This window comes from Entelurus aequoreus, linkage group LG18 (assembly GCF_033978785.1).
Source record: "Entelurus aequoreus isolate RoL-2023_Sb linkage group LG18, RoL_Eaeq_v1.1, whole genome shotgun sequence".
Lineage (NCBI taxonomy): Eukaryota > Metazoa > Chordata > Actinopteri > Syngnathiformes > Syngnathidae > Entelurus > Entelurus aequoreus.
Window position 1 is genome coordinate 2,487,548 of NC_084748.1, and position 26,584 is coordinate 2,514,131.

General features: G+C 36.3%; 1 protein-coding gene across 1 annotated transcript in view; it reads right to left on the minus strand.

Moving 5' to 3' along the window:
* cdk2ap2 (cyclin dependent kinase 2 associated protein 2) overlaps positions 1 to 19,777 on the minus strand; it is a 20,185-nt gene extending 408 nt beyond the window's left edge. The window contains exons 1-4 of the mRNA XM_062026286.1: positions 19,675 to 19,777; positions 12,012 to 12,167; positions 4,405 to 4,496; positions 4,187 to 4,307 (exon numbers count right to left, since the gene is read on the minus strand). Of these exons, the coding sequence (XP_061882270.1) occupies positions 4,187 to 4,307; positions 4,405 to 4,496; positions 12,012 to 12,066 (268 nt within the window). The 5' untranslated portion in view covers positions 12,067 to 12,167; positions 19,675 to 19,777. The remainder of the gene's footprint in view (positions 1 to 4,186; positions 4,308 to 4,404; positions 4,497 to 12,011; positions 12,168 to 19,674) is intronic.
* Between the last annotated feature and the right edge of the window lie 6,807 nt (positions 19,778 to 26,584).

Here is a 26,584-nt window from a genome sequence, read left to right on the forward strand (position 1 = left end):
CTGCCCGCGTGTGTGATTGTCATTTGCATGAGTTCATTACGGTGTTGTTCTTGTCAACAACTCATTAGTGGGAAATGACAGAAGTGTGACTTACTTTCTACTCGCACAATCAAAGTCTTGTCTGTCCTCATCAACTCTTCCTATTTTCTCTACAGTGCACGTGGAAAGTATTCACATTTTGTTATCTTACAGCTTTATTCCTCAGAATTCTACACACAATACCCCACAATGACAATGTGAAAACATTTTGGGCTTTTTTTTTAAGAAATGTTACAAATGTATTAAAAATAGACTAAGAAATCACATTTAATTAAGTATTCACATCCTTTGCCAGGATGTTGAAAAGTGAGTTCAGGTGCATCATTTTTCAAATCATCATCCTTCAGATGTTCTTACAGCTTAATAGCGTCTCATTTTTTTACATGCACTGCTAAAATGAACTGTAGATTTTAGAGTAAAAACTGGCCACTTAGTCACCAGAATTTTACTGTGAATGTAAAAAGACTACCGTATTTTTCGGACTACAGGTCGCAGTTTTTTTCATAGTTTGGCCGGGGGTGCGACTTATACTCAGGAGTGACTTATGTGTGAAATTATTAACACATTAGCGTAAAATATAAAATATTATTGATCTCATTCACGTAAGAGACGAGACCAGGGGTCACCAACGTGGTGCCCGCGGGCACCAGGTAGCCCGTAAGGACCAGATGAGTAGCCCGCTGGCCTGTTCCAAAAATAGCTCAAATAGCAGCACTTACCAGTGAGCTGCCTCTATTTTTTAAATTGTATTTATTTACTAGCAAGCTGGTCTCGCTTTGCCCGACATTTTTAATTCTAAGAGAGACAAAACTCAAATAGAATTTGAAAATCCAAGAAAATATTTTAAAGACTTGGTCTTCACTTGTTTAAATAAATTCATAATTTTTTTTACTTTGCTTCTTATAACTTTCAGAAAGACAATTTTAGAGAAAAAATACAACCTTAAAAATTATTTTAGGATTTTTAAACACATATACCTTTTTACCTTTTAAATTCCTTCCTCTTCTTTCCTGACTATTTAAATCAATGTTTAAGTAAATTAATTTTTTTTATTGTAAAGAATAATAAATACATTTTAATTTAATTCTTCATTTTAGCTTCTGTTTTTTCGACGAAGAATATTTGTGAAATATTTCTTCAAACTTATTATTATTAAAATTCAAAAAAATTATTCTGGCAAATCTAGAAAATCTGTAGAATCAAATTTAAATCTTATTTCAAAGTCTTTTGAATTTCTTTTAAAATTTTTGATCTGGAAAATCTAGAAGAAATAATAATTTGTCTTTGTTATAAATATAGCTTGGTCCAATTTGTTATATATTCTAACAAAGTGTAGATTGGATTTTAACCTATTTAAAACATGTCATCAAAATTCTAAAATTAATCTTAATCAGGAGAAATTACTAACAATGTTCCATAAATTATTTTTTTAAGTTTTTCTCTTCTTTTTTTCGGTTGAATTTTGAATTTTAAAGAGTCGAAATTGAAGATAAACTGTTTCAAAATGTAATTGTCATTTTTTTCGTGTTTTCTCCTCTTTTAAACCGTTCAATTAAGTGTAAATATCATTAATTATTAATAATAACATAGAGTTAAAGGTAAATTGAGCAAATTGGCTATTTCTGGCAATTTATTTAAGTGTGTATCAAACTGGTAGCCCTTCGCATTAATCACTACCCAAGAAGTAACTCTTGGTTTGAAAAAGGTTGGTGACCCCTGGACTAGACGTATAAGATTTCATGGGATTTAGCGATTAGGAGTGACAGATTGTTTGGTAAACGTATAGCATGTTCTATATGTTATAGTTATTTGAATGACTCTTACCATAATATGTTACGTTAACATACCAGTTGGTTATTTATGCCTCATATAACGTACACTTATTCAGCCTGTTGTCACTATTCTTGATTTATTTTAAATTGCCTTTCAAATGTCTATTCTCGCTGTTGGATTTTATCAAATACATTTCCCCCAAAAATGCGACTTATACTCCAGTGCGACTTATATATGTTTTTTTCCTTCTTTATTATGCATTTTCGGCCGGTGCGACTTATACTCCGGAGCGACTTAAACTCCGAAAAATACGGTGCAACTGTTTTTTGACAGCAACAAACCATCCCCACAATTTGACTATAACATTTGCGGTGGTTTCTACAACATATTACTAGGAACTGAAAAACGGTACCACTTTTATTTATTCTGGCAACTGTTAAAAGAACCGTGGTCCGGTTTCTCCAACAGTACTGCACCGTTAAAAACAACCATTGTACAAACTGGCAGCTCAGTTGCCAGACATTTACCATTAACTATTTTAAATATACAATAATTAGCCATAAAAACACAAGATTGTCATTTTTACAATTTGATGGATAACTTGCTGTGAAATCATAAGCCAAGCAGATATTGAAATATTATTTTTGGTGTAATATATGAACATTTGACAGTTCAAGCAGTACATCAATGTGTTTTCTGTCCAGATGGAAAGAAGAAATACATTTAGTAAGACACGACTTTACTGAAGCGTATTTCACATAAAATTATTTGATGAGACCCGTGCTGGAACTAAGTATGTATTTCCATACTTTTATAAATAAAGGTGACCGCAAAAAATGTCATTATTTGAACATAACATGTTTCTTTTTGTAATCAAAGAACACATTTGTTATTAAATAAGATAGTGAACATTCTAGACAACTTGTCTTTTAGTCGTAAGAAGGCTCCTAATTGGTTACTGAAGTGTGCAGTAACATTCTATTTTGTCAACATTATGAGGGACAAGCGGTAGAAAATGGATTATTATTCCACTTGTTCATTTACTGTTAATATCTGCTAACTTAACATGTTCCATCTACACTTGTGTTCAAATGTAATAATCATACTTTACATTAGTTTTGCATGATATTACACATTTTGGTAGCAATCCAATACCAAGTAGTTACAGGGTTAAAGTTATCCTGTGTCCAGAGACATATTTCCTGGGTTTATAAACTATTACAAATGATTTTTAAAAAAATATTGATGTAATTATTGTAGTATCAACTATATACGGCTCGTGTACTTGGTATCAGTACAGTGGATGTCAGGTGTAGATCCACTTATGACATTTGTTTACATTGAGGAGCGCTAGCTTGCTGTTAGCGGCGCACTTTTGTAGCATGTGATAATGATACTTGTAAGAAACATACTTTGTCGCCATGGAGGCCAGGATTAGTCATTTAGAAGTAGCTAAAACACCGTGGATACTTTTAGGCATCGATCCGATACCAAGTAGTTGCAAGATCATACAATAAAATATAATAGCTAATACACCAGTCAGAATATGGTTAAAAAATACTGATGTAAAGGGTAGGTGTCGTGCTGGTTTCTGTTTTAACATGTTCTATCTACTCTTCTGTTCAAATGTAATTATCACTTATTCTTCTCTTCTTTCATACTTGACATTAGTTTTGGATGATACCACACATTTAGGTATGGATCCGATACCAAGTAGTTACAGGATCACACATTGGTCATATTCAAAGTCCTCATGTGTCCAGGGACATATTTACTGACTTTATAAAAATACTATGGATTTTAAAAAAATATCGATGTAATCATAGTAGTATCGGCTAGATACACTCCTGTACTTGGTATCATTACAGTGGATGGCATTTGTTTACATTGTGACGCCGGTGAGCTATTGTATCCTCCTACGGTGTGTAGTGAAGCATGTTTGGCTATTCCTCCTCCTCCAGTGATAATGCTACTTGTAAGAAACATACTTTATTTGTCGCCATGGAAACGAGGATTCGTGATTTAGAAGTAGCTAAAACACTGCGGGTGGACGTTAGCTGCCAGCTAGCTAGCCATGTCTTAAAGCAGCTCTTCCTGAGGGTGTTTCAGTGTTATAACTTCACCTTTATCTGGACTTTTTACACCAAAATGCGTCCATTCTCCCTTTTCTGTCTACACACTGTGTCTGCTTGTGAGTACTCTGTGTGTGTGCGCTGCCCAACATGCTCCTCTGCTTGTAAAACCAGCAATTTTTAGTACCACAGTCATTGATTAGTGTATCGTAGAACCCTAGCTGTAACATAACATGTGAATGCTGTGAATACTTTCCCGATGCAGTGTGTAATTTCAGTTCTTTAAGTGTGTGTGTGTGTACCTCTCTTTAGCCTCTCCATGGCACTTTTGCTGCCAGCGTATGTAGGGCGGATCTCCCGGCTCATCTCCTCAATGACGGACAGAAGCTCGCTGTAAGTGGAGCCTTGGCTGACTTTGACGGGCTGACAGTGGAGGAGACAACATCTTGTCATCACCCTTCTCTGATGTTCAACCTTTGTGCCGCATCATTCCGACGGCCGCAAGTAGGGAAGTGCATACCTGGACAAATCCCATGGAAGGAGGACCAAAGTCGCTGAAAGCTGGCCTGAAGTTAGACGAGGATGGGAGGGAAGGCGACGGCACCGAGGAGCCTGGAGATGCAAAACATCATTATTCATTGAATGCCTCATGGACAAGAACATTATTTGACACTTGGAAAAATGAAGTCATCATGTCCTGACAAAGGATTATTACTGTAATAGGAGAAAATATATTTCAATATCATACAAGAGAAAAGTCTGAATATAATGAGGAGAAAAGCAGCAATTTTCTCATCATTTGTCATAATATTACTAGAAAATGATTTTCACAGAAAATTCAATATTACAAGAAAGAAAAAGATCATTACCGGAAAATAGAAAACAACAAGAAAAGTTTCATTATTGCCAGAAAAGATGTCAATGTAATATTACAAAGGGAAAAATCATTTTTCAAAGAAAACAGGAGGCGGCAGAGAAGATGCAAACATGCTTTGTCACAAACACACTTATTGATTACCAATTACCAATTACATTATGAGGGAACATTTTACAGTTGGACAAATAAAGTCACACTGTCCTGACAAAGGATTAATACCGTATTTTTCGGACTAAAAATCACAGTTTTTTTCATAGTTTGGCCGGGGGTGCGACTTATACTCAGGAGCGACTTATGTAGGGATGATGTTTGATAAGGAATTATCGAGTTCGAGCCTATTATGGAATCCTCTTATCGAACCGGTTCCTTATCGATTCTCTTATGGAGTCCAGATAGGTTGTTGTATATGGAAAAAAACACACAATATTTGGTTTAACAAAAGCTCACTTTTATTATTTAATAAAAAAATTAAATCTAATAAATAAATAAATATTGACTGTTACCCCCCTAAAAAAATAAAATAAAAAAATATTGACTGTTGTTACCCAAAGTATATTAAGTGGGATTTTTCAGAGAAACAAATATATACAGTAACACAAAAACAAGCTGTCTCTGTGATCACTATAGGTGTATAAATAATAATATAGTGTTAAATAAAATCAGTCCCTTGGGCACAAAACTAAAAATAATACAGCTCTCCAAAAAGTGCACTTCTGCTGCTATTTGACATAACTGTTTGTTATGATGCTTTGACATTTTTGCACTTTATTTCTTTATTGAAAGAAAATTCTATGAAGAGAAAAGTTGTTTGCAAATGTGGTTACAATGCTAAAAAATGAAAAGTTAAAGCTAAAAAAAGAAATACACTTTATTGAGTTAACATTATTTCTTTATAGGGGGAAAGATGTTATGAGCTAGTCCAGGGGTCGGCAACCTTTACCACTCAAAGAGCCATTTTGGCAAGTTTCACAAATTAAAGAAAGTAATGGGAGCCACAAAAAAAAAATTTAAATTTAAAATGAAAAACACCGCATACAAAGCTTAAATGCTTTGTGCTATGTTAACCAGGGGTCTCCGACACACGCACCGGCACGCACTTTAATGTGGAAATTTGATGTTAGTGCAGTCCACGACTTTTAATTGAATGGCGCTTGATAGCGTCTTTCTTGCCAACCCTCTCAATTTTCCCGGGAGACTCCCGAATATCAGAGCGTGATGACACTGCATTTGGCGCCCTCTACAGTCCGCCCTAACGGTGTACCTGCTCGACCACACGTAGAATGCAATTTCAGCTTGCTCACGTAAGTGACAGCAAGGCGTACTAACTCAGCAGCCACACATCTTACACTGACGGTGCCAATACCCAGAATCCCATGCAGCCCTAACTCTTCCGCTCAACCAACGCACGGAGAGAGGGGGGGGGGGGGGGGGGGGTTTGATGTGTGGGGGGATTTGGTGGTAGCGGGGGTGTATAATGTAGACCGGAAGAGTTAGGGCTGCATGGGATTCTGGGTAATGGTTGTGTTGTGTTTATGTTGTGTTACGGTGGGATGTTCTCCAGAAATGTGTTTTTCATTCTTTTTTGGTGTAGGTTCACAGTGTGGCGCATATTTGTAACGTAACAATGTTAAAGTTGTTTGATACGGCTACCGTCAGTGTAAGCTGTGTGGCTGATGAGTAAGTATGCTTTGCTGTCTCCTGTGTGTGCAAGTAATAACAACATGCAACATGTGGCTGGACTGGCACGCTGTATGTAAATGCTATAGAGGACAATTACTGCAGTGCAATTAGGGCACGCCCTTTATTTAGTAATTATAGTGCAAATAGGATTAATTTTTCCCTGGGAGTAATCTATGAGAGAGACTGAGATCCATAAGTCTCCTGGGAAAATCGGGGGGGTCGGCATGTATGTAGCTGAGCCGCATCAGAGTGGTCAAGGAGCCGCATGCGGCTCCGGAGCCGCGGGTTGCCGACCCCTGAGCTAGAGAATATAACAACTACACTACCCAGCATGCAACGGGAGTTACGAGCATGCGCGGTAGCCCCGAAAAGTGTTGCATGTTGCCACGCTGTGAAAGTAAACGTCAAGAAGTCAGCCAACACGCCTCGTCTGCATTATTTATAATTAGACAGACAACACATCTACAGTGTGATTTTGTAACGTTTACAAGGAAAGAAAAACAAAAGTTAAAAAAGGGAGATATGTTGTATATATATGTATGTGCTGCAGTGTTGTATATATATGTATGTGCTGCAGTGTTGTATATATATGTATGTGCTGCAGTGTTGTATATATATGTATGTGCTGCAGTGTTGTATATATATGTATGTGCTGCGGTTGTTTTAAGAAGGTTGCGACAGCTGCCGTAAAGGAGGTGCGTTGCTAGCCTGGTTGCTATGTTTCCGGTTGGTGGTAAAAGTGTTCGTCATGTGTTTGTACCCTGCTCAAATCTCTCAGTAAAGTTATTCGATGGATTATAGCTTTTGTTTTGAACTTTATTATTCCATTGTTTTTCCTGCTTTCCCTATCTGCGCCTAATGACTGAGCTACGTGACGTCATTTCTTGTGATGTCCCACGGAGCATTTCTGGTCGGGACGGGATTCGAATAAAGAATCAACTCTTTTCCTTTACTATAGTGGTCTCGATAACGGGTACCGGTTCTCAAAAAGGGATTCGAGTCCGAGGACTCGGTTCTTTTCTTATCAAACAACCGGGAAAACCGGTTTCGAGTATCATCCCTAGACTTATGTGTGAAATGATGAACACATTAGCGTAAAATATCAAATAATATTATTGATGTCATTGACGTAAGAGACTAGACGTATAAGATTTCATGGGATTTAGCGATTAGGAGTGACAGATTGTTTGGTAAACGTATAGCATGTTCTATATGTTATAGTTATTTGAATGACTCTTACCATAATATGTTACGTTAACATACCAGTTGGTTATTTATGCCTCATATAACGTACACTTATTCAGCCTGTTGTTCACTATTCTTTAGACATTTTAAATTGCCTTTCAAATGTCTATTCTTGCTGTTGGCTTTTATCAAATACATTTCCCCCCAAAAATGAGACTTATATATGTTTTTTTTTACTTCTTTATTATGCATTTTCGGCCGGTGCGACTTATACTCCGGTGCGACTTATACTCGGGAAAATACGGTACTGTAGTAGGAGAAAAAACACTTTTCAATTGACCAAAAAGTTCATACAAGAAATCTGAATATCGTGAGGGAAAAGTAGCAATTTTATGGGAATTTGTTGTAATAGTAAGAGAAATGTCAGAAAATTATAAGAATAATGTCATATATTACAAAAAAAATCTATCCTTTCATTGTCACAACACAAATGTCATGTTACTGGAAAATATAAAATGACATTAAAAGTTGAATTATTGCCATAAAAGATGTCCAATATGGAGAACATGTAATATAACTATTTGTATTCTTGCAAAGGACACATCATATCAGGGAAGAAAAGTCATAAAGTCCCGAGAAACACTTACTTTACCAACAATGTTGAAGAAAAAATGTGACAATTTGTCATTATATTAGGAGAAAAGTCAGAAAATGAGAAGAATGTCGTAACTTTTGAAAAAAATGCTTTTTGCCAGAAAGACAAATATTACCAGAGAATGTAAAATGACAATATTGTCAGAAAATGTCATTTTTACAGAAAATGTAATATTACAAAGGAAAAAAATATTTTTCAAAGATAACAGGAGACGACAGAGAAGATGCAAACACACTTATTGATTACCTCATGGACAATAACATTATAAGGGAACATTTTACAGTTGGACAAATAAAGTCATACTGTCCTGACAAAGGATTAATACTGTAGTAGGGAAAAAAACACTTGACCAAAAAGTTCATACAAGAAATCTGAATATTGTGAGGGAAGAGTAGCAATTTTGAGGGAATTTGTCATAATATTACCAGAAATGTCAGAAAATTATAAGAATAATGTCATATATTACAAAAAAAAATAATCTATCCTTTCTTTGCCATAACACAAATGTCATGTTACTGGAAAATATCAAATGACATTAAAAGTTGAATTTTTGCCATAAAAGACATCCAATATGGAGAACATGTAATATAACTATTTGTATTCTTGCAAAGGACACATCATATCAGGGAAGAAAACAAGTCATAAAGTCCTGAGAAACACTTACTTTACCAACAATGTTGAAGAAAAAATGTGACAATTTGTCTTTATATTAGGAGAAAAGTCAGAAAATGATGAGAAGAATGTTGTAACTTTCAAAGAAACTGCTTTTTGCCAGAAAGACAAATATTACCAGAGAATGTAAAATGACAATATTGTCAGAAAATGTAATATTACAAAGGGAACAATTATTTCTCAAAGACAACAGGAGACGGCAGAGAAGATGCAAACACACTTATTGATTACCTCATGGACAAGAACATTATTTTACACTTGGAAAAATAAAGTCATCATGTCCTGACAAAGGATTATTACTGTAATAGGAGAACATATGTTTAAATATCCATCCATCCATTTTCTAACGCTTGTCCCTTTCTGGGTTGTACAAGAAAAAAGTCTGAATATAACGAGGAGAAAAGCAGCAATTTTCTCATCATTTATCATAATATTACCAGAAAATGATGTCAACATTTTTAAGAGAAAATGGAATCATTACCGGACAATAACAAACTGACAAGAAAAGTTACATTATTGCCAGAAAAGATGTCATTGTCATAAAAAAATGTATTACTACAAAGGGAAAGAAACTCACAGAACACAGGAGACGGCAGAGGAGATGAAAACATACTTTGTCACAAACACACTTATTGATTACCTCATGGACAATAACATTTTACAGTCGGTCAAATAAAGTCATACTGTCCTGACAAAGGATTAATACTGTAGTAGGAGAAAAAACACTTTTCAATTGACCAAAAAGTTCATACAAGAAATCTGAATATTGTGAGGGAAAACAGCAATTTTATGGGAATTTGTCGTAATATTACCAGAAATGTCAGAAAATTATAAGAATAATGTCATATATTACAAAAAAAAAATCTATCCTTTCATTGCCATAACACAAATGTCATCTTACTGGAAAATATAAAATGACATTAAAAGTTGAATTTTTGCCATAAAAGATGTCCAATATGGAGAACATGTAATATAACTACTGTAATTTCCGGACTATAAGCCGCTACTTTTTCCCCTCGTTCTGGTCCCTGCGGCTTATACAAGGGTGCGGCTTATTTACGGCCTGTTCTTCTCCGACACCGACAAAGAGGATTTCGGTGGTTTTAGTACGCAGGAGGAAGACGATGACACAATGATTAAAGACTGACTTTTCATATACCGGTAGGCTGGTTATTTTGATAACGTACAGGCGAGCACTTTGTATTACTTTGCAGCGTTGTATTATTTTTACTCTGCACGAATGCTGTTCGCCATGTCAAAGATGTCAAAGTTTGATTGAATGATTGAAAGATTTATTGTTAATAAATGGGACGCTTTGCGTTCCCAAACAGTCATCTCTGTCCCGACAATCCCCTCCGTGGTAGCAGGAACCCCTATATACTACGCTAATTACACATCAAAACCCTGCGGCTTATAGTCGGGTGCGGCTTATATATGGAGCAATCTGTATTTTCCCCTAAATTTAGCTGGTGCGGCTTATAGTCAGGTGCGGCTTATAGTCAGGTGCGGCTTATAGTCCGGAAATTACGGTATTTGTATTCTTGCAAAGGACACACCATATCAGGGAAGAAAACTAGTCATAAAGTCCTGAGAAACACTTCATTTACCAACAATGTTGAAGAAAAAATGTGACAATTTGTCTTTATATTAGGAGAAACGTCAGAAAATGATGAGAAGAATGTCGTAACTTTCAAAGAAACTGCTTTTTGCCAGAAAGACAAATATTACCAGAGAATGAATGTAAAATGACAATATTGTCAGAAAATGTCATTGTTACAGAAAATGTAATATTACAAAGGGAAAAATTATTTTCAAAGAATACGAGACGGCAGAGAAGATGCAAACACACTTATTGATTACCTCCTAGACCAGTCATTTTCAACCAGTGTGCCGTGAGAGATCGTCAGGTGTGCCGTGAGAAATTATTTAATATCTCCTAATTAACCATTGTCGGGTGTCCGTGCTATAATAAAGTGCGGCAGATAATGAATACTCATCTATTTCAGTAGGTGGCAGCAGAGGGCGATAAATACTTGTAAAGACAATCGAGTTAGCGCTGCGCATCACGTAACAGTGGCAGTTTGGGATCGCAGCAAGAGGAGGCGAGCAAGTGACAGTGATGGAGAAGTTTTTGAGAAGGGAAAATGCAAATGGCGAACAGGGTCCTGGACAAAATTCTGACCCAGATGAAGGCTCCAGTATGAGTGGTCTACAACATAAAAAAAGACGGTGAGCTCGAGGCAATAAAGCGAAAGCTATCTTTCATTTGGATTGACTTTCACCGGGGATGCGACAGCACCAACTCCGCAGTGCTTGGTGTGTGGTGAGAAGCTATCCAATAGCGCCATGGTGCCAAGCAAGCTTAAACGCCATCTCCAAACGAAACACCCCGATGGACTATTTTGTACGCTTACGTACAAACAATGAGAAACAGGCAACTTTTCTGAGAAAAACCACAAAGGTAAACAAGAGAGCCCTCAAAGCTGGCTACCTTGTTGCTGAACTCGTAGCTAAATCAAAAAAGTCCCACACTGGCAGAAACATTAATACTGCGAGCTTGTAAAGCCATCGTAATAGTAGTGAGTATAAATACATTTAGAAAACTATATTAACTATATGTATTATATTACAGCCCTTTGAGACACTTGTGATTTAGGGCTATATAAATAAACATTGATTGATTGATTGATTGATTTACTGTGTTAGAGTGTCATTTTGGTTGGTGGTGTGCCGCAGGATTTTGTAAATGTAAAAAGTGTGCCGCGGCTTAAAAAAGGCTGAAAATCACTGTCCTAGACAATAACATTATGAGGGAACATTTCAGACTTGGTCAAATAAAGTCATACTGTCCTGACAAAGGAGTATTACTGTAATAGGAGAACACTTTTCAATCGACCAAAAAGTTCATACAAGAAGTCTGAATATTATTTGTCCTAGTATTAGAAGAAAAGGTCAGACATTAATGAGAACAATGTGGTCCTTTTCAGACAAAATGCACGATGAGAAAAAGATCATTAATGATAAAAGTTGATCAAAGTGAGTGTTATTGACAACAAACCAGGAGGCGTGTGGTTGGAGCCAGACGGCGCAGGAGCTATAGGTTTGTAACTCATGGCGATGTCCAGCGGCAACTCCCCGTATGCAGCGCCACTTCCCTCGGGCCTGTCCAGCCGGTGTTGATACAGCTTTACTGCTGGTGTTGAGCTCCTAGGAGCTGAGGAGACATCATCCTCAGTCACAAACACATCTGATGACTTCTTTTCAGACACAACTTCCTCCAGGCATGAAGGTGGCAGCAATTAAGACTTAAGTGGGGGTAATTAAATCAGCATCATTGAGACTGAAGCCTCTTTTCTGGGTGTTTGGCAAAGTGCACCCAATACCACACGTCATGGCTCACTTTGATAAAGGTGAGAAATACTATTGAATTCAAGCAAAGTCCTCTTTATCCTGCTGCCTCTTTGCCATCGACTCTTTATTAAGTGCTTATTTATCCAATTCTTTATTCACTCACATGCATTTGGAATTGTTCTTTGTAGATAAAAGTACAATCATTTTCTATAAAATGTGTTTTTTCTGTATTTTGAGGTGTCTGGAATGGATGAATTGGATTATGTTTGGGGGAAATTGCAGCAAAAACCAAAGGACCACAGTATTAGTAAAAAAAAAAATGTATGTACAATTTATAAAAGATTAGGAGAAAAATGTAAATATTAACAGGAGAAACTATAAATGTTTTGAGAGAAAAAACGAAATCTTATGAGACAAATGTTTAATTGTTGGTGGGAAAAAAAGCATTGTGAGAAATAAGTTGTAAGAGTACAACATTGGGACCACAATTATCAGTTTTTTATTGTCACAGTTTTGTATTTTTACACATATTGAAATATTTTAACCACGTTTTATTTAAAAATAAATTTTTTTTTATCACAATAGTAATTTGTCAAACTTTCTTGGCAGAAATGTTTTAATTTTTTTCCCCCATTTTAATTTGTAAAAGTTTTACAACGTTTATTTTTATTGATGAAGGCAAATGGAGTGTTCACTTTCTGTTATAGGCAGCTTTGTCTTTGTTAATAAACTTGTAAAAAAACACCTAAAACATTTAAAAACAGTATAGAATATGGATGTAACAGTAAAGATATAATGATAAACCTTGGTAAAATTCCAGACCATTAGCAATACCGTTTAAACTTTTCGAAAAATTTTACTTATTATTGCTTTTTAGGCAACCCTGCTCATTTCCTGGAAACAGAGTTGCAGCATGCGCACTCGCGCCGTTTGCCTTGAGAAAACATGGCGGAAAGCAACTACACAGACATAGCTCCGGAGAATTTCCCTCCGAGTAAATGGAGCCGGCCGCTTCAGTCTGGGCGTGTGCTTAGGAGCGCACTGCCGTTATTAGACGGCGACAGGTGTGGACAATATTGGAGACATGTGTCCTATCCTCAAAGTGTACCGTGGAGGAGAAGCGTCCTTCACTCAGCTGCTGTGACAGAGTTAATGATGTGAGGAAACATGCAGGAACGTTGTCACAACTTGTTTATAAAGTCTTTACTCGTCCTATATTTGACTACTTTAACACTGTCAGTGCTCCAATAACATCAAAACAAATGTTTTGTCATCTCATGGAACTGAACGCAGGCTGTCAACACGCTGAGTTGTCAGTGAGGCGCGAAGATTGCGTATTAGATGTGAGAGGTGTCCCTCCTGTTTATTTTTCTTGGCCAAACTGTTGCACTGAACCACACGGTGTTGTAGGGAAGAACAAATCTTATTTGACTTTAAAGGCCTACTGAAAGCCACTACTAGCGACCACGCGGTCTGATAGTTTATATATCAATGATGAAATCTTAACATTGCAACACATGCCAATACGGCCGGGTTAACTTATAAAGTGACATTTTAAATTTGCCGCTAAACTTCCGGTTCGAAACGCCTCTGAGGATGACGTATGCGCGTGACGTAGCCCGGGGAACACGGGTATGCCTTCCACATTGAAGCCAATACGAAATAGCTGTTTTCATCTCATTCTGGGTGTATTCTGGACATCTGTGTTGGTGAATCTGTTGCAATTATGTTCATTGCATTATGGAGAAAGAAGCTGAGCAAGCAAAGAAGAAAGTTGTCGGTGCGAAGCGTCTATTTTGCGAGGGAAGTCAGCAGTAACACGTACATAGCCGGCGCTTCTTTGTTTACATTCCCGAAAGATGCAGTCAAGATGGAAGAACTCGGATAACAGAGACTCTAACCAGGAGGACTTTTGACTTGGATACACAGACGCCTGTAGAGAACTGGGACAACACAGATTCTTACCAGGATTACTTTGATTTGGATGACAAAGACACAGACGTGCTACCGTGAGTATGCAGCTTTGGCTTCTAAACATTTGATCGCTTGACCGTACGTGCGCGTCACGTACGTAACTTTTTTTAAATATATAAGCTTTATGAACCTTGGGTTAGGTGAACGGTCTTTTGGGCTGAGTGATTGTGTGTGTTGATTAGGTGTTTGAATTGTATTGGCGTGTTCCATGGAGCTCGGAGCTAGCAGAGGAGCTAGGAGCTAGCATAACAAACACATAGGTGTTTTTATGCAGGATTAATTTGTGGCATATTAAATATAAGCCTGGTTGTGTTGTGGCTAATAGAGTATATATATGTCTTGTGTTTATTTACTGTTGTAGTCATTCGCAGCTGAATATCAGGTCACCCCCGGCTCTCACAGCATCTTCCCTATCTGAATAGCTTCAACTTCCCACTAGTCCTTCACTTGCACTTTCCTCATCCACAAATCTTTCATCCTCCCTCAAATTAATGGGGAAATTGTCGCTTTCTCGGTCCGAATCTCTGTCACTTCATGCAGCCATCATTGTAAACAATAGGGAACTTTGCGTATATGTTCAATTGACTACGTCACGCTACTTCCGGTAGGGGCAAGCCTTTTTTTTATCAGATACCAAAAGTTGCGATCTTTATCGTCGTTGTTCTATACTAAATCCTTTCAGCAAAAATATGGCAATATCGCGAAATGATCAAGTATGACACATAGAATAGATCTGCTATCCCCGTTTAAATAAAAAAAATTCATTTCAGTAGGCCTTTAACTTCATTAGTCAAACAGCTCTGTCTTTCATATTGATATCAAAAAGTACACACCATGTTTTTTTTTACAATACTTGTGGGTTTTTTTCCATTTCACAAATTTATTAGTAAAAACCATTCATGTGACACGGCGTTTTGTTAATGTTTTATAGTGTATAGTTAATTATATACAACATAATTCTGCTCAATCTCTTAATAGATATGTCCTGATACAGCATGTACTTATGTAAATGTACACAACTTTAATAAAAATACCTCTCTATGTGAAAATGTAAATATAAAGACAAAGGCATCATGTAATGAGAAAAAGCTAACACATTGATACTAATAATGAACAAAAACAAACATGTTTTTATATGGATGACGTTTATCTGTAGCCTTTTTATTAGACATTACAAATTACATAATAGCATTGCGTTACCTAACAAAATGAATAATCGTGATTAATTATGGTGATTTCAATATTTTCATTAGACATTACAAATTACATGACAGCATCGCGTTACCTAACATAATGAATAATTGTGATTAATATAGGTAATTTCAATATTGATAAAAAATAATCATGACTATTATTTTGCCCATAATTGTGTAAGACTAGATCTCATATATGAACACTATTTTTATCCATATGGACAAAACATGTCCATAAGGCGCCATCTTGCACAATTTTAACATGTATTTTTATTTATTTATGCAATTATTTTGTTTCTGCCATATTACTTTGTAATGCTCATGTTGCTTTAATATGCACATTTAATTTATACTTTAAGTCTATGAAACAGTGTTATTTACAATAATATTTCTTCTTCAAAGGAAATCATTTTGAATGTTGTTTTTTTTAAAAATAAAAATTGGTCAATATATTTCAGTATAAGTACTTTTTGAGCACATTTAAAAATATTGCCGTGATAATTTTGGTCAAAACAAACCTGAAAAAACGTTATCCATACCGTGACATCTCTAGTAGAGAACGATCACTCTGTTGAATTGAATATCTTATTTGCTCAGACTGTTATGTGTTTATACAAGTTTAGATTGGGGTATGTCATTTATTCATTGAGAAAGACATTAATGTCTCTTGTTTTCATGCTGATGAGCTAGCGCTAAGTCGGTCTGTGAGTTTATCAAAGTGCAGTTACCAGTCATGGTTTTTCGATAATTTGACTTTAAAACAGTAATACTAACCCTCAGTTTTACTGCGGTTATCATTAATACCGTTTATCGTTACCAAAAAAAAGACTGAATTTACCATCAAAAAATGTTGAATAGTATGACAGAAATTAAGATTTTTGTGAGAAAAAAGGCCCAAAAAAATGTCAGAAAAAAGTGAATACCACAAGAAAAAAAAGTTTGAATATCATGAAAAAAGTTGTAATAGGACAAAGTAAAAAGTCATAACATTACCAGGAAATATATGACTATGAACAGTAAACAGCAGTGGTGGGTAGTAATGGTTTACAATTACTCCCTTAAATTTATTTTTTTCATTTTTGGGAAAAATTGTACCATACAGTACTTTTTACTTGAGTACTTTTGTGAAGAGGAAACACAACTTTTACTCTGTTACATTGAGATACATTCCAATCACTACATTTACTTATATCATCATTATAGTTATCCATAATATATTGATTACTGCTTGCAAAGACAACTAAAAAAAACAGCTATATTCCACACAGTAATCTGTGTTAGTATTTCAGCCTACAAAAATTCCACTTCTGACTTCATGGGCTGATATTCAAAAAGTCAATTAACCGGACAATAAATGAAATTGAAGCCGGTAAGTTTGCCAGTCTCGATAATCGCCATATGTATGCGTTATTATGGTTACAAGAGCGGTCACTCGGTTTCAGCAGCTGCGGGCGTTTGTACGACAAATATACGGTACAAATGATAACCGCTGTAAAACTCCTGATGGTTAGCTTTACTGTTTTAAATTAAAATGATCGAAAAACCGTGATTGATAACCACACGTTAGCTTGCTAGCCAATAAAGTATATAGTGGCTATTTATTTTAGTTATTAAATAAATGGTTAACATATTTTAGTGTGTGTATAATCACTTTTTGAGCACATTAAACAATAACACAATATTAACGATTTTGGTAACAATAACTTTATTTTGCCATTTTATTTATTGTTTATTCATTTTGGTTGTTTTTTTCAAGTGCAACATTTTGCTTATAGACAGTATATTTTATTAGTTGTTTGTTTTATTTAACTTGATATTGAAAAGTTTACATTTCATTACATTATCACGTTACAATGTTAAAATATATGAGAAATGTTGCATTTGAAAGGGTATACTTGCATTATGCATTATCATTACTACATCATTGGTTAATTTGGGCTTCCAAAAAAATAATGGCAATAATATCGTTTATGGACAATAACCTGTCAGTCAATATATTGTCGAGCAAAACTCGTTATCGGCCCAGGCTTACTTCCAACTACAGAAAACCTGTGGCGGTAAGTTGTAGATGTTTCAGTTGCGCATATGCTAACACTAGACAACTTATTCAGGCTATGTCTACACTAAGCCGGATAACCCCTTAAAGGAATAATTATTTAGCCTAAGCCTCGTTTCAGCCACACTAAACCATCGTTTAAGGTAACCCTCCTCGGATCATTTTTTACACGGGTAAGTGTGCCGTGTATTTCTTGACTCTCGGCTCTTAGCTTTGTATGGACTCATTGATCGTTTACAAAGTGAGTTCGGAGAGGATGTGACGCCAGAAAGACCGCGCCCCACACAGGAAGTGACGTCAGAAAGAACCCGCCACAGCCAGCTTCATAACAACCGGAGTTAACCACTGGAAATATGGAGGCGAGTCATCCAGACATGCCCCTGTTTCTCCTTCTTCTACATGTACAGACACTTGTGGAAATCACACATGAATACCTTAAGAGAAAGCCATTGCAGCTATTTGGGATACAACACTTCTCAGACGGCAAGAGAACTTTCCAATGTCCAGTTCAGCTGTGATTCCACTTAGCGAAAAACTTTGTCCATTTGTCAAAGGAGAGACAACGAGAATGCGAGCTCACGTGGATTTGATTAAAAAAAAGGTAGCGCGTGCTTTGTATTACCTGGCCGTCAAGGGAAGACTATGGAAAACATTGAATGCTTTTGGACTGTATCGGTTATTGTCCGCCATGTATGTCGTGGACTCAACATCTAGGTCCAGAGTATATAAAGTCACCAAAAAGGAATGGACAATGAAGGTGAAGGCAAAAGAGTGAGGACTGTCCTGACCAGATATCTACATCCCTAGTTTGATTGTTGTAAAATGTTTACGTGTCTAATAAAGATTTGATTAATTTATGATGTCTCAGGTGTGATTCACTACAATAGGGCCCCACGGCACACTGGATTCCAGTTCATTGAAATACCACAACACTGGATATTGTTCAGATAAGTTACATTTAAGAACTTGACACAACCCCTATTTTCAACAGTCTGCTCATTCGAGCAGGAAAACGCCGAACACCATCTTTGTTTTCTACCTGTCAACTGTCAGTTTAGCATCTTTGTTTTCTACCTGTCAACTGTCAGTTTAGCATCTTTGTTTTCTACCTGTTAACTGTCAGTTTAGCATCTTTGTTTTCTACCTGTCAACTGTCAGTTTAGCATCTTTGTTTTCTACCGGTCAACTGTCAGTTTAGCATCTTTGTTTTCTACCTGTCAACTGTCAGTTTAGCATCTTTGTTTTCTACCCGTCAACTGTCAGTTTAGCATCTTTGTTTTCTACCTGTCAACTGTCAGTTTAGCATCTTTGTTTTCTACCTGTCAACTGTCAGTTCAGCATCTTTGTTTTCTACCTGTTAACTATCAGTTCAGCATCTTTGTTTTCTACCTATCAACTGTCAGTTAGCATCTTTGTTTTCTACCTGTCAACTGTCAGTTTAGCATCTTTATTTTCTACCTGTCAACTGTCAGTTTTGGCATCTTTGTTTTCTACCTGTCAACTGTCAGTTTAGCATCTTTATTTTCTACCTGTCAATTGTCAGTTTAGCATCTTTATTTTCTACCTGTCAACTGTCAGTTTAGCATCTTTGTTTTCTACCTGTCAACTGTCAGTTTAGCATCTTTGTTTTCTACAGGTCAACTGTCAGTTTAGCATCTTTGTTTTCTACCTGTCAACTGTCAGTTTAGCATCTTTGTTGTCTACCTGTCAACTGTCAGTTTAGGCTGCTTGCCGGCTCCTCATCACCACTTCAAGATGGCGGCTCAATTATGCATTTAAGTGCAGACCACGTGACACTTGAGGAAATGACCGCTGGTTGATTGTCAAACGACGTCAGCGCCTTTTAAGGTGCAAGTTTTTGTTTCAGCTGCCGTACGACGTGATGGTTAAGTGATTCAGACAGTTTGAAAGTCACCGTTATTCGCACACCGAGGAGCGCTGAATGAAACGTTAGCTTAGCAGGAAGCTAGCATGCTAAAAGTAGCTTAGCTTTCGCCGGTTAGCACAACAATGTGAGAACACGCCAGAACAGCGGCACCGGCTCAGTTATACGAGGAAGAGACATATAGTCGCCCACTGTAGTTCTGAACTACCTTTATGACCATTGAACGGTAGGGGAAATATCGTCATATCGTGTTTCTGCGTACCTTTTTTAAGCAGAGAGAATATCCTCTGAGGGAGGCGAGTGCTCTTCCGTGAGGTGAAGACTGCGCGTGCGCAGCAGCTTATCACCGGTTTATTGTAGAATGTTCCAAGCCACGCCATTGGTCGATCAGTTGACCAATGCCGTGGCTCTAAATTTGAAAAAAACGATGAATGGAGTAGATGAGGTTTACGGCGCCAAATAACTTTTTTTATTTTTATTATTTTATCCAGGACATAATCTCTGGTAGCAGTTATGGGAGAATTAAAACGTACATTATTTATTGTGAAAAATGTTAATCTAAATGTAATTTGTCTCTTGAATTGTAAACATTCCATAAGGTGATGTCATATCCTCAAAGTACAGGAATTTGTTGCTTTGAACCATAAAAAAAGAAAATAAGTAAACATTTGAATAAATAAATCATTAAGTACTACTGTAACCGAGGGTTTATAAATGTCGCCTATACTGTATAAAACTACAAAATAACAAACACGGAGGCTCCAGTTTTACACGAGGGCCACTTTAATTGTATTTTTTATTTTTTATTTATTTTTTATTTATTAACTTTTAAAAACATTTTTTTTAATTTAAAAAAAAAAATTATTTTATTTTTTTTAACTATTATTTATAGATTTCAACATTTACAAACAGACAAGAAACAATTAAAATAGTACAAAACAGTACAAAAAGAGTACAAAGCAGCCCCAGGGGGTTATATATTCAAAGTAACTAAAATAGAATGCAAAAAAAAATTATATATATAAAATAAACAAAGTGCAAAGCCATAGGCTCACTCAGTTGCAGTAAATAACTTAAATTTGGAACACAGCATCATCATTTTCACAGCTTTTTGGTTGTTAGAGGTAGAGAGTGTTTTAATGTAGAGTTCAATTTTTGTATTTTTGTATTTTTATATTTATTTTATTTTTTTAAATTTGTATTTTATATATATATATATATATATATATATATATATATATATATATATATATATATATATATATATATATATATATATATATATATATATATATATTTTTTTTTCTTTTAAAACCTCCGCTCCACTATATCATGCCATTACTTCCGCTCTTAGCGCCTTCAAAATAAGAGCTCAAGGCATACACTGTATAACAGCGTATAACAGGAACTTATATATTAGCCTACTATCAAAATGACTTTAAAAGTCTTATTTATAATAAAGGCAACGCATGATGTAAGTGTCTATATTACCTTTGAGCAGATTGAGTTTCTGGAGCATCACATTTGTGGGGTCAATTAAACGCTCAAAATGGCCAGAAAAAGAGAACTTTCATCTGAAACTCGACAGTCTATTCTTGTTCTTAGAAAAACAAAATTGTTTGGGTGACCCCAAACTTTTGAACGGTAGTGTATAAACCCTATAAACTACACAATAACAAACACGGAGGCTCCAGTTTTACACGAGGACCACTTTATTTTGTTTCTTTTCAAAACTCCGCTCCACCACAACGTGTCACCACTTCCGCACCTTCAAAATAAGAGCTCATTTCTATTGTTTCATTGAAAATAAAACAGCAAAGGCCATTTGGCTGTCATCTGTTTTAATTATGAGACACAATTGTGTCAAACTCATGATTTTTCATTTTTCATGCTTGAAATAAGAAATGATGACTTTAAAAAAGTAGTTTTCTACTTGTGAGTGTTGATGACACAGCTTTGCAACACTTGATATTCTAGTTTCAAGCATGTTTTACTCAATATAGCTCATCAAATCTCAGCAACAAGCTGTAATATCTTACTGAGATCATTTAGGAGCAAAACACTTAAAACAAGTAAAACACTCTAACATCAAATCTGCTTAGTGAGAAGAATGATCTTATCAGACAGAAAATAAGCAAATATCACCCTTATTTGACATATTTCATCTGACTTAGATTTCACTTTTTGCAGTGTACCTTGCATCACGCCACCTCGCTGATGCTCTAATGCCGCTTTTTTCATTTCTGATTTCATATCAGTGGGGTATTGAAAAAGAGGAATGTTCACAAATTGTGCCGCACAGGAAATGAGCTCCCAACCAAAAAAAAACCTGAATTATTTTCAAGCTGTAATTCATACAAAGCCAACACAAAAACTGTTCTCCAAAAAGTTGAATTAATGACATTTCTATTCACCACCATTATAGTCCCGTTGCTTAATTCTCTCCTCATGCAAGCCACCTCCTGGCCTGCCGCCTAACGTTTGCTGCGCATGCCGTCAAAGGTCAAACTGGTAGAACTGGGGCTGATGACCCCACTTGCTCTAGGACACGGGTCACCAACGCGGTGCCCGCGGGCACCAGGTAGCCCGTAAGGACCAGATGAGTAGCCCGCTGCATGGCCTGTTCTTAAAATAGCTCAAATAGCAGCACTAACCAGTTAAATTGTATTTATTTACTAGCAAGCTGGTCTCGCTTTGCCCGACATTTTTAATTCTAAGAGAGACAAAACTCAAATAGAATTTGAAAATCCAAGAAAATATTTTCAAGACTTGGTCTTCACTTGTTTAAATAAATTCCTTAATGTTTTTACTTTGCTCCTTATAACTTTCAGAAAGACAATTTTAGAGACGAAATACAACCTTAAAAATGATTTTAGGATTTTTAAACACATATACCTTTTTACCTTTTAAATTCCTTCCTCTTCTTTCCTGACAATTTAAATCAATGTTCAAGTAAAACATTTTTTTTTATTGTAAAGAATAATAAATACATTTTAATTTAATTCTTCGTTTTAGCTTCTGTTTTTTCGAGGAAGAATATTTGTGAAATATTTCTTCAAACTTATTATGATTAAAATTCAAAAAAAATATTCTGGCAAATCTAGAAAATCTGTAGAATCAAACTTAAATCGTATTTCAAAGTCTTTTGAATTTCTTTTAAAATTTTTGTTTTGGAAAATCTAGAAGAAATAATGATTTGTCTTTGTTAGAAATATAGCTTGGTCCAATTTGTTATATATTCTAACAAAACAAAGTGTAGATTGGATTTTAACCTATTTAAAACATGTCATCAAAATTCTAAAATTAATCTTAATCAGGAAAAATTACTAATGATGTTCCATAAATTCTTTTAAGTTTTTCTCTTCTTTTTTTCGGTTGAATTTTGAATTTTAAAGAGTCGAAACTATGTTTCAAAATTTAATTGTCATTTTTTTCGTGTTTTCTCCTCTTTTAAACCGTTCAATTAAGTGTAAATATCAATAATTATTAATAATAACATAGAGTTAAAGGTAAATTGAGCAAATTGGCTATTTCTGGCAATTTATTGAAGTGTGTATCAAACTGGTAGCCCTTCGCATTAATCAGTACCCAAGAAGTAGCCCTTGCTTTCAAAAAGGTTGGTGACCCCTGCACTAGGATTTCCCACATTGTGCTGGCTTTAGACTCGCTGCCACTCGTTTGCATAAATCTCCATATGAACATTGAAGTGGGGATGAAAATGCATTTGCAGCGTGCCGCAACACGCAGGAGCTCATTGGTCGCAGCATTTCACGTCGCAGAAGGATGAAGGTCAATGATTTGGAGGTCAAAGGCCATGACACAATTATCTCCAGCAAAGAAGGGACCGCCTTTTTTTTGGGCTGCATCCTCGACAAATACCTGACAGGTGACAGGGGGTAACCATTCCATTCTGAATCGATTCAAAACGATTCTCGATTCAGAATCAATACTTTTTAAATAACATGGGGTGCCAGTCGCATAATGAAAATTGCATGATTTTTTATTTTATTTTATTTTTTTTTTGCCTTTTGGTTGGTGACCCTTTGGGACTGTGTGACGAGGGGTGGCACTTTCCTGACTTCTGCGGTGCTTTTTTGTGGACTTCTGGATCTGCCTTTTGGCCATGGAGACCAGCTGCTGGGTCTCTGCCGCACCAGAGTCCGTTTGGAGAGACTGGAGGAGATGTGGATGAGGAGATGTGGATGAGGAGACATGACTGCGGAGTTTGGAGAGACTGGAGGAGATGTGGATGAAGAGACATGACGGCGGAGCTGGTGCTGAGAGCCGGGACGGACGAGCTTCACAGTGTCTTGGCTGAATGAGCAGGTATCAGACACCTCGGTCTCCTTAGACCAGGGGTCACCAACGCGGTGCCCGCGGGCACCAGGTAGCCCGTAAGGACCAGATGAGTAGCCCGCTGGCCTGTTCTAAAAATAGCTCAAATAGCAGCACTTACCAGTGAGCTGCCTCTATTTTTTAAATTGTATTTATTTACTAGCAAGCTGGTCTCGCTTTGCCCGACATTTTTAATTCTAAGAGAGACAAAACTCAAATAGAATTTGAAAATCCAAGAAAATATTTTCAAGACTTGGTCTTCACTTGTTTAAATAAATTCTTTTTTTTTTTTTACTTTGCCTCTTATAACTTTGAGAAAGAGAATTTTAGAGAAAAAATACCATCTTAAAAATGATTTTAGGATTTTTAAACACATTTACCTTTTAAATTCCTTCCTCTTCTTTCCTGACAATTTAAATCAATGTTCAAGTAAAAAAAAATTTTTATTGTAAAGAATAATAAATACATTTTAATTTAATTCTTCATTTTAGCTTCTGTTTTTTCGACGAAGAATATTTGTGAAATATTTCTTCAAACTTATTATGATTAAAATGCCAAAAAATTATTCTGGCAAATCTAGAAAATCCGTAGAATCAAATTTAAATCTTATTTCAAAGTCTTTTGAATTTCTTTTCAAATTTTTGTTCTGGAAAATCTAGAAGAAATAATGATTTGTCTTTGTTTAGAAATATAGCTTGGTCCAATTTGTTATATATTCTAACAAAGTGCAGATTGTATTTGAACCTATTTAAAACATGTCATCAAAATTCTAAAATTAATCTTAGTCAGGAAAAATTACTAATGATGTTCCATAAATTATTTATTTTATTTTTTCAAAAAGATTTGAATTAGCTCGTTTTTCTCTTCTTTTTTTCGGTTGAATTTTGAATTTTAAAGAGTCAAAATTGAAGATAAACTATGTTTCAAAATTTAATTGTCATTTTTTTCGTGTTTTCTCTGTTCAATTAAGTGTAAATATAATTAATTATTAATAATAACAGAGTTAAAGGTAAATTAAGCAAATTGGCTATTTTCGGCAATTTATTTAAGTGTGTATCAAACTGGTAGCCCTTCGCATTAATCACTACCCAAGAAGTAGCTCTTGCTTTCAAAAAGGTTGGTGACCCCTGTAATGTTTGATCCTGTTCTGTCTCCCTGTAATGTTTGATCCTGTTCTGTCTCGCTGTAATGTTTGATCCTGTTCTGTCTACCTGTAATGTTTGATCCTGTTCTGTCTCCCTGCAATGTTTGACCCTGTTCTGTCTCCCTGTAATGTTTGACTCTGTTCTGTCTCCCTGTAATGTTTGATCCTGTTCTGTCTCCCTGTAATGTTTGATCCTGTTCTGTCTCCCTGTAATGTTTGATCCTGTTCTGTCTCCCTGTTATGTTTGACCCTGTTCTGTCTCCCTGTAATGTTTGATCCGGTTCTGTCTCCCTGTACTGTTTGATCCTGTTCTGTCTACCTGTAATGTTTGATCCTGTTCTGTCTCCCTGTAATGTTTGATCCGGTTCTGTCTCCCTGTACTGTTTGATCCTGTTCTGTCTACCTGTAATGTTTGATCCTGTTCTGTCTCCCTGTAATGTTTGACCCTGTTCTGTCTCCCTGTAATGTTTGACCCTGTTCTGTCTCCCTGTAATGTTTGATCCTGTTCTGTCTCCCTGTAATGTTTGATCCTGTTCTGTCTCCCTGTAATGTTTGATCCTGTTCTGTCCCCCTGTTATGTTTGACCCTGTTCTGTCTCCCTATAATGTTTGATCCGGTTCTGTCTCCCTGTAATGTTTGATCCTGTTCTGTCTACCTGTAATGTTTGATCCTGTTCTGTCTCCCTGTTATGTTTGACCCTGTTCTGTCTCCCTGTAATGTTTGATCCGGTTCTGTCTCCCTGTAATGTTTGATCCTGTTCTGTCTACCTGTAATGTTTGATCCTGTTCTGTCTCCCTGTAATGTTTGACCCTGTTCTGTCTCCCTGTAATGTTTGACCCTGTTCTGTCTCCCTGTAATGTTTGATCCTGTTCTGTCTCCCTGTAATGTTTGATCCTGTTCTGTCTCCCTGTAATGTTTGATCCTGTTCTGTCTCCCTGTTATGTTTGACCCTGTTCTGTCTCCCTGTAATGTTTGATCCGGTTCTGTCTCCCTGTAATGTTTGATCCTGTTCTGTCTACCTGTAATGTTTGATCCTGTTCTGTCTCCCTGTAATGTTTGACCCTGTTCTGTCTCCCTGTAATGTTTGACCCTGTTCTGTCTCCCTGTAATGTTTGATCCTGTTCTGTCTCCCTGTAATGTTTGATCCTGTTCTGTCTCCCTGTAATGTTTGATCCTGTTCTGTCTCCCTGTAATGTTTGATCCTGTTCTGTCTCCCTGTAATGTTTGATCCTGTTCTGTCTCGCTGTAATGTTTGATCCTGTTCTGTCTCCCTGTAATGTTTGATGCTGTTCTGTCTCCTTGTAATGTTTGACCCTGTTCTGTCTCCCTGTAATGTTTGACCCTGTTCTGTCTCCCTGTAATGTTTGATCCTGTTCTGTCTCCCTGTAATGTTTGATCCTGTTCTGTCTCCCTGTAATGTTTGATCCTGTTCTGTCCCCCTGTTATGTTTGACCCTGTTCTGTCTCCCTATAATGTTTGATCCGGTTCTGTCTCCCTGTAATGTTTGATCCTGTTCTGTCTACCTGTAATGTTTGATCCTGTTCTGTCTCCCTGTTATGTTTGACCCTGTTCTGTCTCCCTGTAATGTTTGATCCGGTTCTGTCTCCCTGTAATGTTTGATCCTGTTCTGTCTACCTGTAATGTTTGATCCTGTTCTGTCTCCCTGTAATGTTTGACCCTGTTCTGTCTCCCT